At 41.2% G+C, this 15,046-nt stretch overlaps 2 protein-coding genes and 1 long non-coding RNA gene across 8 annotated transcripts in view; 2 read left to right on the top strand and 1 right to left on the bottom strand.

Annotated features, from left to right (window-relative positions):
• Positions 1-4,627, top strand: part of LOC117506635 (rho GTPase-activating protein 21-A-like) — a 185,620-nt gene extending 180,993 nt beyond the window's left edge. For all 5 annotated transcript variants that reach the window (XM_034166195.1, XM_034166185.1, XM_034166170.1 and 2 more), the window contains one exon: positions 2,634-4,627. In XM_034166195.1, coding sequence (XP_034022086.1) covers positions 2,634-4,319 — 1,686 coding nt within the window. In that variant the 3' untranslated portion in view covers positions 4,320-4,627. The remainder of the gene's footprint in view (positions 1-2,633) is intronic.
• A 533-nt stretch (positions 4,628-5,160) lies between these two features.
• On the bottom strand, positions 5,161-5,853 carry LOC117506670. Its single transcript, XR_004559528.1, has 2 exons — positions 5,546-5,853; positions 5,161-5,515 (listed from the first exon to the last, which is right to left on the bottom strand). It is a non-coding gene; the product is annotated as an uncharacterized LOC117506670 (long non-coding RNA).
• Positions 5,854-6,801: 948 nt separating this feature from the next.
• On the top strand, positions 6,802-14,638 carry apodb (apolipoprotein Db). Of its 2 annotated transcripts, XM_034166141.1 has the most exons (6): positions 6,802-7,186; positions 7,927-8,059; positions 8,135-8,256; positions 8,336-8,421; positions 14,279-14,509; positions 14,547-14,619. In XM_034166141.1, coding segments are annotated over exons 2-6 (552 nt in total). In that variant the 5' UTR covers positions 6,802-7,186; positions 7,927-7,948; the 3' UTR covers positions 14,549-14,619. The 2 variants fall into 2 exon arrangements, with proteins under 2 accessions (XP_034022032.1, XP_034022024.1); XM_034166133.1 differs by having other exon boundaries at positions 6,803-7,186; positions 14,279-14,638.
• The last annotated feature ends 408 nt before the right edge of the window (positions 14,639-15,046 follow it).

Genomic DNA, 15,046 nt, shown 5'->3' with positions numbered 1-15,046 from the left:
ATTCTGATGAGTTACCTGCAGACTTCATCTCACTGCTTGCCATCACATTGAACCACAAAAGTCTTTCATGGAATTTTTTTTGTTACTGTCGCATTCAGTTTCATCACAAACTGCTACTGACCTGAAACACAGCAGAAACAGGAGATGTCATGAGTTTAGGGTTTTTTTCAAATCTTGGGGTTGTTCTGCTCGTGGAGTTCTGGGTCATCCTAATTTTTACAGCAGGAGTGTTTTGATCATGAAGCACGGGTTATTCTGCACCAAAAAGATGAGGCTCAGCTGCGGCAGTTGAAAGTTTTATTTGTCAAACATCCATGTAAATAACAAATAAAGGACAAAATAAAGTTTCACAGCATTTGTTTTTTTACAATATTCATTCATTTATTTTATGGCAGGGGTGGTGGCCAAGTGGTTAATGCGCTTGGTTTCAGTTCGGAAGGTTCTGGGTTCAAATCTCACCCCTGCCACATTTCTCCATGTAATGTGGAGTTGCGTCAGGAAGGGCATCCGGCGTAAAACCTGTGCCAAATCAACATGCAGATCCACCTTGGATTTGCTGTAGCAACCCCGAGTGCAAACAAGGGAGCAGCCGAAGGGACTTACTTACTATTCATTTATTTTATGAATCAGCTTATTCCAAGTAGGGGTCACGGAGGGTTGGACCCTGACCCAGCAGTCATCGGGCGGGGAGCGTGATACACCCCAGAAATGCCGCCAGTCTGTCACACAAACTCACTCACAGATTAGTGATTCTAAGCCACCTAATCTGCATGTCTTTGGAAGTGGAAGGAAAATACGGGAAGAACACGCAAACTCCACACTGAAAGGACCAGGTCGGACTCAGACCTGTGACCTTCTCGCTGTGAGGCAACAGTGCTAACCACTGAGCCTCCCTGTTGACCTTTTACAAAATTAAAACTGATTTTTAAATTCCAGAACTGATATAATGTAAACGGGGCAGCACTCTGGCTTAGTGGTTAGCACTGTTGCCTCACAGCAAGAAGGTCACAGGTCTAAATCCGACCTGGTCCTTTCTGTGTGGAGTTTGCATGTTCTCCCCATGTTAGTGTGGTTCCCTCCGGCTGCTCCAGCTTCCTCCCACATCCAAAGACACGCAGGCTAGGTGAACTGCAAATTTTAAAAATTTGTTCATAGGTGTGAATGTGTTTGTTTGTCTGTATGTGGCCCTGTGACAGACTGGCGTCCTGTCCAGGGTGGACCCCGCTGCACACCCTGTGACTGCTGGGATAGGCTCCAAGCAAATTCACTCTGAGTGAGTCAGAGTGAATTTGTTTATTGATGAGGTCTGAAAAATTTACCACTTTTATCCAGCAGATGGTGTAATGAATTTGTTGTAGAACTAATCTGAGTCGTCACTTCCTCGAGCGGAGAAGGATAGCACATCAGGTTAGTTTCTCACTTTATCTGGGCCCCAAGGAGATGATGTCAAGATCTGATCAAATCCAAATATTCTTTCAAATTAACCCTTTCCTACCTGGGGTTGGACTCACTTTGTACCAGATTTTCTCCATATTATAAATCATTCAGGATATTTATTTCTGCAATAAAATGTCATCACAGGCTACTTTCAAAGTACATTCCTTTTATTGCAACAGAGGCTAGGTACTGTATGCCAGGCAGGGGACTCAGAAAAATGGATTTTTGATGAAACCAAAAAAAAAAAAACTGTTATTTGAACATCCATGAATTGAAAACTTTAAATCCAAGGAAACTTTTATTGGGATTAAATATAAAATAAATACCAGACAAAAATCCACAGAAAAATCAAGGCCTTATCTGTTACAGTTTAGAGATATGGCCCTTCGAAGTTGACAAGAAAATAGGGATCCTGCCAAAAAAATAGTGTCATGTCCCCATTTTATGATCGTTTTGGAAGGGAAAAGTATGTGTAGTATCAACGTAATATTTTGGATTTTTCATACTGAGCCCTTAATGTAAACCTGAGACCATGAACTGTGGAGATTTTTTTTTAATAGGTTGATTTCGTGACCCACCTGGTCCGGTACCTGAACAGTTTTCTGTTGACGCCGTGGAACCCAGCAGACAAAACAATGTTCTTCTCAAGCTTCTCTAATTGTTCTTCTTCTCTAGAGTTAGTTGACATCTCTTCAGAGTCCTTGTGTACTCCCTTGTTTTTATCATTTCCTGTCAGCCAAATAGGCAATATTTCTGAAAGTGGGCGGGGCTATATATGGACATTAGAGTCCTGAAAATGAGAAAGCTGATGCTAAACGCGTCAGTAGCAGAAGCTACTGACTTTTTTTTTTTTTTTTGATGCACTGCTTTTATTTCATGGCTTTTCTTCATTTTTAAGTCCACTCACAGCGCCCCTGCTGTGCTTCTGCATCTTTGTGCTTCTGCTTTTCGGATGGCGATGGCTTGGGCGTAATAATGTGTCCCCTGTTAACAATGCCCCCTAATGTTCCTCTCTCTGTCCACTTCTGGTTTTTTGGTGCTTCACAGGAGCAGGTGGAGTACAGATTTAAGTTTTTCAGAGGGGACTGAAGGGTTTTCTGCTTTTTGAAGTTCATGTAGTTCCCATTATCAGAAGTAGTCATTTTTTTGTTCTCTTTTTGTTCTTTCTTTCCGTTCCTTTGTCTCTGTCTCTTCAGGGTTCCTGGGGCTCAGGGAAGGACCAGTGCAGCCGAGAGCTCCTGGTCTCCTCCATCTTTGCTGCAGCCAGCCGCAAAAGAAAGAAGTCCAAAGAGAAGCCGCAGCCAAGCAGCTCAGATGATGACCTAGATGCAGTGTTCCACACGAAGGAGATCCCTGGACAGAAGCCAAACCAGCGCAGCCTCCAAGGTGAGGTGGACAACAAGAGTCATCCCAGCCCCGACCCAAAACCAAACGCAAATCAATACATCCAGACCCAAGAAATTGGGAGAACTGTGGAGCTGATGCCTAAGGCAAAGAGGAACCCCTCCCTCAAGATTCAACCGCGATGGGCCTCATCTTCACCTTCTCCTTCCCCAAAAATCCCTGGCTCTCCAAACTTCAGCTATCCACCAGCCAGTCGGGTGAAGTCCTCACTGTCAGATCCTCCATCTCAAATGGACGAAAACACCTCAGACCTTGGAACCATGAGCTCTGGAGCATCAGTCCCGAGGTCACGACCGAAAAAATGGACTGCAGGAATGTCCCCCGACCTTCCTGCAGGAGCATGCATGGGACCAGGACTGGGTCCGGGAGCATCGGTTGGGGCAGAGGTGAGCTCCATAACCTCTGATTACTCCACCACGTCTTCCATCACGTTTTTGACGGGAGCAGAGTCCAGCGCGCTCAGTCCAGAGCTGCAGGCCGGAGACGAGGCAGACGATGAACGCAGTGAGCTCATTAGTGAGGGACGACCGATGGAGACGGACAGTGAAAGTGACTTCCCTGTTTTTGTTCCTGGCGGTGGCAGCAATCAGTCCACACCGTGTCCAGAGCAGAGACAGACCGAGCACGGGGCGCACGATAAGAACGACCCAAGAGCCGAGGGGAGCGCCGCATCAAAACTGGAAGCACGGCGCCTTTTCCCTTCCCACAGGATGATTGAATGTGACACCCTGTCGAGAAGGTGGTCTCTGAGACAGAAGACAGACAGCGAATCATCAGTGGAAGGTGTATCCGGTGGCGGTGAGCAAAGTGCAGGCAGAGTCGACTCTTCCACACGCCTGTCCCGGGTTCTGGATGTTGTAAAAAAGGGGCGGTCCACCAGTAGCCTCAGCTCCTCCTCGCGCAGTGAGTCGGAGCGCTCCGAACCAGCCTGGCACCTGAAGATCACAGAGAGGCTCAAGTTGAGGTTGCGTTCATCTGCCGACGACATGTTCAGTGTCGGCAGCCAAAAGAACCGAGTTCCCGAGACCCGCTGCAAGAAGAAGAGCATTCGCAGGAGGCACACCATGGGTGGGCAGAGAGACTTTGCAGAGCTAGCCGCCATCAACGACTGGAGGGAGCAGGGTGGAGTGGACCAGGCCGCCGAGCTGTCAGCTTTGGACCGCCTTAAACCCAGGTGCTCCTCTCAGGACTTCTCAATCCGGGACTGGATCACGAGAGAGCGCTGCAGGACCGGAAACGCGGAGTGCAGCGTTGAAGTTGCACCAAAAGCCGTCCCAGAGGATGACCCCAACGCTCAAGACAAAATCCCAGAAAGAGCGCCACCTGCTGCTTCCCTGGGTGCAGAATCGCCAGCAGCGGAACACGTTAACGGAGGCGGACTGCAGAGCAAAAACAAAGCTGCCCTCGGCGCAGACGCACACCCGCACAAACTATCGGGAGCACAGGTTGTGCGCTCGCGTTTCTATCAGTATCTGTGAAACAACAATGGCGGTGTTGTCTGGTGTGTTTGTGAGGCGAGTGAAAAGCGAGTGTGTGTGTGAGATCATGCGCATGTGAACATTTTAAAGTTACTGCACATTTTTTTCTACTTCCTGTATCTGCTGTACATATTGTTTATAGGCTGTTACTGGAATAAAGCTGAAGAGACGACTGGAACATGCACGATTTCACGCCAGTAAAAGAATGTGGCGTGAATACGGCGAGCACGAGCTTCTTCATGTGGAATGTCACAGAGCACTATTGTACCACAAAGTGAAAACTAAAAGGTCAAATTGACTCTTAGCGAGGAATCTTTTTTTTTTTTCAGTAATTATTGTTTTGTTCTTCCTGTTTTAACTGGTTTGAAGAATGTATTCATCTTTCCTACGTGGACTAACACTAGCTGCGTGTGACAATAATGTCATTTTTATAGATGTAAATGTTTTATTGTGTTTTTTTTTTCTCCCGTACTTGAAGTATGCTGATGTAACTGACGGCTGCTTTCTGAGCTGAGTGCGGTGGGAAGTTTACTGATTTTTAATTTTTTTTTTTTTTCACCGTACGAGTCACAACAGCCAGATATTAGCTGGAAGGACTGGAGGATTATTTTATAGTTTTATCAAATAATGACTGAATTCAACAACAACAACAAAAAAATGTAATGAAGTTCTGATATTATAGTATGTAATGCTTGGTAGGGTTTTTTTGTTGTTGTTGTTGTTTTTTGTTTTTTGTTTTTTTACCATTTTTGTCCAGTTAGTCCAAAAAAATTTTTTGTTCATTTTTGTGAATTCTTTAACGCAGAAGAAAAGTGCCTTTTTTCATTTTTCATTGCAAAGAAGAGGAAATTTATTTAATTTTGTACTTTATTTTTGAGAACAGTCTTACAGGCATTCCAGTTTTTAATGTTTGTTTTTTTGTTATTTTTTTGTTTTTTCTATTTTTCCCGTACATTTTCACAGGATCATGAATGTGTGTGTGTGGCATTCTCATCTTTATTTTCTTTCTTCCCTTTCTATTTGTCAACTGCAGGAAAATGCATGGGCACAATAATTTGGGAGGAATTAAAAAAAAAACAACAACTTTGGAACTGCATGAGACAATGTTTGAAACATCTGGCCTGTGCAATGCCTCTCTCAACACAACACTGGAAATAAATAATCTTAATTATAACTATTTGCTGTCACTGATTTGTCTTCTTCACCCCTAAAAAAAAAAAAAAAACATTTCTCAAATTTTCTGCCATATGGGAGCACTTCCTGTGCAGCCTGTTGTGGAATTAAAGGGGTCATATTGTGTAAAGTAAGTTTATGTTTCCTGTTTACAGCAAAATGCAGTTAGAGTTTCATGTTGTGTTTTCTCACTTCTATGTCTGTGCATGTAGAAAGTCTCCAGTTATGAGCAAAATTTATTCCTGAATCAGATCATTTTAAACAGCCGTGACATATGTCACAGAATAATAGAACTCCTGCTTGTCCATTTAACAGGAAGTTAACAGCTAAATGTGTGTACAGAAATAAATTAAGCCTGGCTATAACATGGGAGAATAAAAAGTGCAAACAAATACAAAATTAGTGTTTTTAATTTATAATACTGAGCGGGTAGGTGATTCTTGAGAAAATTTTTAGTTTTATTTTCCTCTTGGTTGTATCTTCTTGCAAAGATTTAATACAGATCCAACTTTTGAAAGAAGAAATATTTATTTATTTTTACAATAATGTGATTTTTTTAATGTGGATACGTTTTAAACAGTATGAAAGGGGACAAATGTTGATTGTCAGGTTTAATCATTTATCTGTTGCCCCTTTGAAAATTTAACATACAACTGTCATACTTTAAAAAAAAGGGGGTCAGCTTCTCGTAATGTTAAATATTACCAGAAATTACCAAAAAAGTATTCCTAGTATAGAAATGTTACAAATACTGAAACCCTTAAGACAATATGACACATGTACAAGTATTCATTAAAAAAAACAAAAAAAAACTACACTGGAAGTGCCGTTGGCCTTGAGGGGCAGTATTGAGCTTTTCAGTTTGCCATTTGACAGTTTCAGCGTTTATTCGATTTGGAGCTATTTCACGTTGAACTCAGCATTTAAGCGCAGCAACAAATTAAGTAGGTACAGATGAAAGGGTTTGAACATCTTACTGCTGGAATTAGGGAGCGAAACAACACATTGGGTATTGAAGAGTTTATACTGATACTGTGATACGATTAAAGTCGACTCCTCCCAAGACGAAATAATGGCCTGAATAATAAAAACAACTCGTAAAAAATATGCTAATGAGAAACCGGTAACAAAGAGGATTATTCCGGCATATTCAAAGTTTGACGTATTTGTTCTTTCAGCATTACAATATTTTAAAATAATACATTAAATAACAGTTGACAACTTTTAACTTTACATTTTGAAATCAAGTTTACATTTCACCATAAGTATTTGTCATTCTATTTAAAATGCAATCAAAAGTAACACAACAAAGCCAGTGGATTTAAATGACGTGTTATTCTTTATTTTTCTGACCTCATTTACACCATATTGTGAGTTATTGTGTCAAACAAATCTGTGATTTAAGGGTTTGGTTGGACCACAGAAGATTTTCAGATTTCAAAATAGGCGGCTGCATTCTTGGGAACGGCTGCTTTAACGGTTGCTGTGGCGTCCGTGTTTCCACCATTGTGTCTGTGTCTACAATAACACTTGGGAATGTACTCATGATAACAATTTGGGTCATGAGCACCTCGTGCTGCCGCGGTGACGTCATGATGAACGCGCTTCCAGTCTGGCTGCAGAATCAACGGCTGGTTTTCAGCAGTTTGGACAAACTCAGATACCCTTCTCCTCTTCTTCTTCATTAATCTGAGGTAAGTAAAGGAATTGACAAAGTGCATGATGGGAAATATGTGTCTATTCTTTAGCAGCACTGTGCTGTAAACCCAAATAACAGAACTCAACAAAGTTAAAGCTACCGATTGCCTTAAAATTTTTAAGTTGATGAACTCAAACTTTTTAAGAGCTTAAACATTTGGAGTACCTCCCACATGTACCTTTTGATTGCAGTTAATTAATACATTTTTTTATATTTTCAATTGCAGTGACTCCCTGTGAAAGTCACACTAACTCAAAATATTTTAGTGAACATTTCCTTCAAATCATTAATGTAATTATTTGTAATTGGGTTTACAATGTGTTTAAACATCAACTTTTTCCTGGTTTCTGTTCTCATTCAGTTAATCATAAAATACAAACGAGGTTTTAAAAAAGAACAAATGTCCTTTATTAAATTTTTATCAAAAAGTTGAATTCCTGTAAGATTCTTTTAAAATATCACACCAGTTATTGTTGCATCCAGTGTAAAGAACTGGGGTGTGAACCTTCCAACAGGTGTGCATTTCCTACATGGATCACTGAGAACCCTCAGGGGCCCCTTTGTTACAGGTGTGAAACGGGCATCATATGTCATAAAGATAACTGTCAGAGACACTGAGGTGGTTCGAGGGTGTTTCACAAACAATTCCTTTTATAAACTCAGAACTGTGCTGCTGTGTCCCTATAAGGTGCCAGTGGTCCATTTCCCTGAAAGGTGCAGGTGTCTTTTTTCCAGCTTCCACATTGACTGAGGACTGATGTCTGCTGCCTGCCTGCTCCTCATGCTGCTGCCTCTGGTCTCGGGCCAGACTTACCACTGGGGTCCCTGCCCGAGCCCTAAAGTGCAGCCAAACTTCAGAATCCAGCAGGTAACACCCACACATACACGTGCAGATGTTCACGGAGGTGCAGCATCCTGACGGTTTCTCTGGTTCCACCTGCAGTACCAAGGAAAGTGGTATGAGATTGAGAAGCTCCCGGCTACCTTCGAGAGAGGCAAATGCATCGAAGCAAATTACGCCCTGAGGTCAGACAGCACCATCCGGGTACAGAACTCTCAGTTCTAGTGAGTAGAATAAGATAACACGTGAGTCTTAGATTCAGCGAACTGGTTTGACAGTCAAGGCTTCTCCACTGTGTCTCAGTAAAGACAAGGTCAGGACCATTGAAGGAACTGCGGTGATTCTGGATCCAAGACAACCAGCGAAACTTGGAGTCAGTTTCTCCTACTGTAAGTGCACAAACTCGTTTTTTGTTACAAAGCCAATAATCAACTTCACTGCGAGAGCAAACTTAGAATCAAAATATGATGACGTGCTTTACAGCCAAGATTTGTTTCATTTGTGGGAGATGGAGTGACTTTTTGTGTTGTGCAGTACGGTGGGCCGCTTACCTCCCACACAGAAAGCCATCAGTTCAAAGCCACATGTGCTCCAGTCAGGAAAGCCATCCAACGTAAAACCTGTTCAAAATCAATGTGTGGTTCTGTGCAACCCTGAGCAAAATGGGAGCAGCAAAAAGAAAAATGTGAGTTAATGTGCGGCAGAATAACTTTTAAAAAAATGCTTAAGACCAAGAATATCAGTGTCAGAATTTAGCTGAGAGAAATGATTTGTTATTCAACTTTTTTAATCATTTGCACAATAGTAAAGTTAGTTTAACTGCAAGATAAAGCTACATGTCATCTGCATAAAGGAGCTGTAGACTATAACCAGCAGTCAGAGTGAAGAGCAACAAAATAATATTCAGTGAATAAATAACAACACTTAACATGTAATCAGACATTACTAAGATAAATAATATTTACTTAAAAACAGATTTTAAAAAACCCAGTGATGAAATAAGTTCTCACACAGCAGATCCAGTATTAATGTGCATGGGTCCTAAAATAAACCCTTGGGGCACTCCAAACATAAATGTACACAACACAATCCTTTGTGTTCATCCAGATTAGCATTAAAATTAACACTATTTCTGGCTTGAAAAAAGTTGCACTGTTTCTGATTTAAAGTTAAACTTGGAATAGAATTCAATTCAATTTTTTCAATTTTTTTTTTTTAATATAGCGCCAAATCACAACAAACAGTTGCCCCAAGGCGCTTTATATTGTAAGGCGAGGCCATACAATAATTATGTAAAACCCCAACGGTCAAAACGACCCCCTGTGAGCAAGCACTTGGCTACAGTGGGAAGGAAAAACTCCCTTTTAACAGGAAGAAACCTCCAGCAGAACCAGGCTCAGGGAGGGGCAGTCTTCTGCTGGGACTGGTTGGGGCTGAGGGAGAGAACCAGGAAAAAGACATGCTGTGGAAGAGAGCAGAGATCAATCACTAATGATTAAATGCAGAGTGGTGCATACAGAGCAAAAAGAGAAAGAAACACTCAGTGCATCATGGGAACCCCCCAGCAGTCTACGTCTGTAGCAGCATAACTAAGGGATGGTTCAGGGTCACCTGATCCAGCCCTAACTATAAGCTTTAGCAAAAAGGAAAGTTTTAAGCTTAATCTTAAAAGTAGAGAGGGTGTCTGTCTCCCTGATCTGAATTGGGAGCTGGTTCCACAGGAGAGGAGCCTGAAAGCTGAAGGCTCTGCCTCCCATTCTACTCTTACAAACCCTAGGAACTACAAGTAAGCCTGCAGTCTGAGAGCGAAGCGCTCTATTGGGGTGATATGGTACTACGAGGTCCCTAAGATAAGATGGGACCTGATTATTCAAAACCTTATAAGTAAGAAGAAGAATTTTAAATTCTATTCTAGAATTAACAGGAAGCCAATGAAGAGAGGCCAATATGGGTGAGATATGCTCTCTCCTTCTAGAATAAATAGAATAAATATTGTTCTTAATTTTCTGACACAGTGTTATTTCCTGACATAGGAAAGTGTATTTTAAACACAATAGAGAGTACTTTAACAATATTCACATTTAACTGTGTGATTGTTTTGTTGAATTTTTGTCGTTTTGTTTTCTCCTTGAATTGCTGGCTGTCTGAGTGGTGTCCAAAAAATGAGGTGGGCTTCATTGATAATTGGCAAAGCTTCTGGGGAAAACCTGGTTTTGTTAGGAGAGACGGCATCCATCCCACTTTAGATGGAGCAGCTCTCATTTCTAGAAATCTGGCCAATTTTCTTGGATCCTCCAAACTGTGACTGTCCAGCGTTGGGACCAGGAGGCAGAGCTGTGGTCTTATACACCTCTCTGCAGCTTCTCTCCCCCTGCCATCCCCTCGTTGCCCCATCCCCGTAGAGACGGTGCCTGCTCCCAGACCACCAATAACCAGCAAAAATCTATTTAAGCGTAAAAATTCAAAAAGAAAAAATAATATAGCACCTTCAACTGCACCACAGACTAAAACAGTTAAATGTGGTCTATTAAACATTAGGTCTCTCTCTTCTAAGTCCCTGTTGGTAAATGATATAATAATTGATCAACGTATTGATTTATTCTGCCTAACAGAAACCTGGTTACAGCAGGATGAATATGTTAGTTTAAATGAGTCAACACCCCCGAGTCACACTAACTGTCAGAATGCTCGTAGCACGGGCCGAGGTGGAGGATTAGCAGCAATCTTCCATTCCAGCTTATTAATTAATCAAAAACCCAGACAGAGCTTTAATTCATTTGAAAGTTTGTCTCTTAGTCTTGTCCATCCAAATTGGAAGTCCCAAAAACCAGTTTTATTTGTTATTATTTATCGTCCACCTGGTCGTTACTGTGAGTTTCTCTGTGAATTTTCAGACCTTTTGTCTGACTTAGTGCTTAGCTCAGATAAGATAATTATAGTGGGCGATTTTAACATCCACACAGATGCTGAGAATGACAGCCTCAACACTGCATTTAATCTATTATTAGACTCTATTGGCTTTGCTCAAAAAGTAAATGAGTCCACCCACCACTTTAATCATATCTTAGATCTTGTTCTGACTTATGGTATGGAAATAGAAGACTTAACAGTATTCCCTGAAAACTCCCTTCTGTCTGATCATTTTTTAATAACATTTACATTTACTCTGATGGACTACCCAGCAGTGGGGAATAAGTTTCATTACACTAGAAGTCTTTCAGAAAGCGCTGTAACTAGGTTTAAGGATATGATTCCTTCGTTATGTTCTCTAATGTCATATATCAACACAGAGCAGAGTAGCTACCTAAACTCTGTAAGGGAGTTAGAGTATCTCGTCAATAGTTTTACATCCTCTTTGAAGACAGCTTTGGATGCTGTAGCTCCTCTGAAAAAGAGAGCTTTAAATCAGAAGTGTCTGACTCCGTGGTATAACTCACAAACTCGGAGCTTAAAGCAGATAACCCGTAAGTTGGAGAGGAAATGGCGTCTCACTAATTTAGAAGATCTTCACTTAGCCTGGAAAAAGAGTTTGTTGCTCTATAAAAAAGCCCTCCGTAAAGCTAGGACATCTTTCTACTCATCACTAATTGAAGAAAATAAGAATAACCTCAGGTTTCTTTTCAGCACTGTAGCTAGGCTGACAAAGAGTCAGAGCTCTATTGAGCTGAGTATTCCATTAACTTTAACTAGTAATGACTTCATGACTTTCTTTGCTAACAAAATTTTGACTATTAGAGAAAAAATTACTCATAACCATCCCAAAGATGTATCGTTATCTTTGGCTGCTTTCAGTGATGCCGGTATTTGGTTAGACTCTTTCTCTCCGGTTGTTCTGTCTGAGTTATTTTCATTGGTTGCTTCGTCCAAACCATCGGCATGTTTATTGGACCCCATTCCTGCCAGGCTGCTCAAGGAAGTCCTACCATTATTTAATGCTTCGATCTTAAATATGATCAATCTATCTTTGTTAGTTGGTTATGTACCACAGGCCTTTAAGGTGGCAGTAATTAAACCATTACTTAAAAAGCCATCACTTGACCCAGCTATCTTAGCTAATTATAGGCCAATTTCCAACCTTCCTTTTCTCTCAAAGATTCTTGAGAGGGTAGTTGTAAAACAGCTAACTGATCACCTGCAGAGGAATGGTCTATTTGAAGAGTTTCAGTCAGGTTTTAGAATTCATCATAGTACAGAAACAGCATTAGTGAAGGTTACAAATGATCTTCTTATGGCTTCGGACAGTGGACTTATCTCTGTGCTTGTTCTGTTGGACCTCAGTGCTGCTTTTGATACTGTTGACCATAAAATTTTATTACAGAGATTAGAGCATGTCATAGGTATTAAAGGCACTGCGCTGCGGTGGTTTGAATCATATTTGTCTAATAGATTACAGTTTGTTCATGTAAATGGGGAATCTTCTTCACAGACTAAAGTTAATTATGGAGTTCCACAAGGTTCTGTGCTAGGACCAATTTTATTCACTTTATACATGCTTCCCTTAGGCAGTATTATTAGACGGTATTGCTTAAATTTTCATTGTTACGCAGATGATACCCAGCTTTATCTATCCATGAAGCCAGAGGATACACACCAATTAGCTAAACTGCAGGATTGTCTTACAGACATAAAGACATGGATGACCTCTAATTTCCTGCTTTTAAACTCAGATAAAACTGAAGTTATTGTACTTGGCCCCACAAATCTTATAAGCATGGTGTCTAACCAGATCGTTACTCTGGATGGCATTTCCCTGATCTCTAGTAATACTGTGAGAAATCTTGGAGTCATTTTTGATCAGGATATGTCATTCAAAGCGCATATTAAACAAATATGTAGGACTGCCTTTTTGCATTTACGCAATATCTCTAAAATCAGAAAGGTCTTGTCTCAGAGTGATGCTGAAAAACTAATTCATGCATTTATTTCCTCTAGGCTGGACTATTGTAATTCATTATTATCAGGTTGTCCTAAAAGTTCCCTAAAAAGCCTTCAGTTGGTTCAGAATGCTGCAGCTAGAGTACTGACGGGGACTAGCAGGAGAGAGCATATCTCACCCGTGTTGGCCTCTCTTCATTGGCTTCCTGTTAATTCTAGAATAGAATTTAAAATTCTTCTTCTTACTTATAAGGTTTTGAATAATCAGGTCCCATCTTATCTTAGGGACCTCGTAGTACCATATTACCCCATTAGAGCGCTTCGCTCTCAGACTGCGGGCTTACTTGTAGTTCCTAGGGTTTGTAAGAGTAGAATGGGAGGCAGAGCCTTCAGCTTTCAGGCTCCTCTCCTGTGGAACCAGCTCCCAATTCAGATCAGGGAGACAGATACCCTCTCTACTTTTAAGATTAGGCTTAAAACTTTCCTTTTCGCTAAGGCTTATAGTTAGGGCTGGATCGGGTGACCCTGGACCATCCCTTGGTTATGCTGCTTTAGACGTAGATTGTGGGGGGGTTCCCATGATGCACTGTTTCTTTCTCTTTTTGCTCCGTATGCATCACTCTGCATTTAATCATTAGTGATCGATCTCTGCCCCCCTTCACGGCATGTCTTTTTCCTGGTTTTTTCCCTCAGCCCCAACCAGTCTCAGCAGAAGACTGCCCCTCCCTGAGCCTGGTTCTGCTGGAGGTTTCTTCCTGTTAAAAGGGAGTTTTTCCTTCCCACTGTTGCCAAGTGCTTGCTCATAGGGGGTCGTTTTGACCTTTGGGGTTTTTCATAATTATTGTATGGCCTTGCCTTACAATATGGAGCGCCTTGGGGCAACTGTTTGTTGTGATTTGGCGCTATATAAGAAAAAAGTTGATTGATTGATTGATTGTAGTTTACAGGACTACAACAGTCATGTCTCTCTCAGATTACTGACAGAGTTATAATCACACCATCAGAGAGTTAAATTACACTTGTAGAGTGCTGAATTAACATTGATATGATTAACTCCAAAAACCAACTCCCACACTGTACAGTGTTTAACAGGCAGTGTTAAAACACTAAAAAAGTTAGAGTTAAAATTAACACCAGAATATTGCAATGTGTTTATTTTTTTTTTTATTTACTTTTTGCTTTTTTTTTTTGGTGCTTGGCTAATGTTTTACATCAAACAAAATAAACTATTTCAAAACTTTTCCAGGCGTCAGTAACTGAAGGAGCTACAAACGTCTGCGGCTGTGACTGGAGACTCGTCTGTTGCTGCACCAGTCACAGAAAGCCGTTGTCACTTGTTTTCTCACCATCATGTCTGTCCTTTGATCCCAGTTACTCCTTACAGTCCCTACTGGATCCTGACCACAGACTACTTCAGCCTGGCTGTGGTGTATTCCTGCACGGACATCCTCCGCATCTTCCACGTGGAGTACGCCTGGATCCTAGGCCGCTCACGCTTCCTGCCTCCACAGACTGTCCGCTATGCCAAGCAGCTGCTGATGAGCGAGAGAATCGATGTGGTCAGGATGAAGGCCACAGACCAGACCGGTTGTCAGGGCAAGTAGGCACTAGGCAAGTCACAGCGGCCCACTGTGGCAGGAATGAACACTGAGCCTAGGCTTTGGATTCCACGAAAACAAGCAGTCGGTGATGTCGTGTTTATTACCAGGAAGGCTTGTTTAGTGCACACAATGTTTTACATCTTCATCACGTTTTACAGTGTTAAAGGTTTTATTATTTATCTTTTGGTATCATAGTACTCAGACAGCGTTATTAGTTTTCTTGATTTTGATTTAGTCTTTGGGAAACTGTTTTTTTTGTGTGTGTGTGGTTTTTGTTGTTAATTTGTTTTTTACATTTGTTGTAATTTTATAATCTTGTTAAATTTGTGTAAACTATACAACAGTGTAGTTTCTGTCATGAAAGTGTCTTGTTGATTATTATTATTATTGTTGTTACTATGAATTATTACTTCCCATCTGTATATTACTAGACAGAAAAAGTCTGTCATTTTAAAAATATTTCTTATTGGCCCCCCACGGTGACCAGAGGTGCACACACACATCATTCACGCTTAATTCAAGACTGAAAATGCTGAAT

This window comes from Thalassophryne amazonica, chromosome 1, assembly GCF_902500255.1.
Source record: "Thalassophryne amazonica chromosome 1, fThaAma1.1, whole genome shotgun sequence".
Lineage (NCBI taxonomy): Eukaryota > Metazoa > Chordata > Actinopteri > Batrachoidiformes > Batrachoididae > Thalassophryne > Thalassophryne amazonica.
Note: the sequence above shows the minus strand (reverse complement) of the source record. Positions and strands in the feature narration are given on the sequence as shown.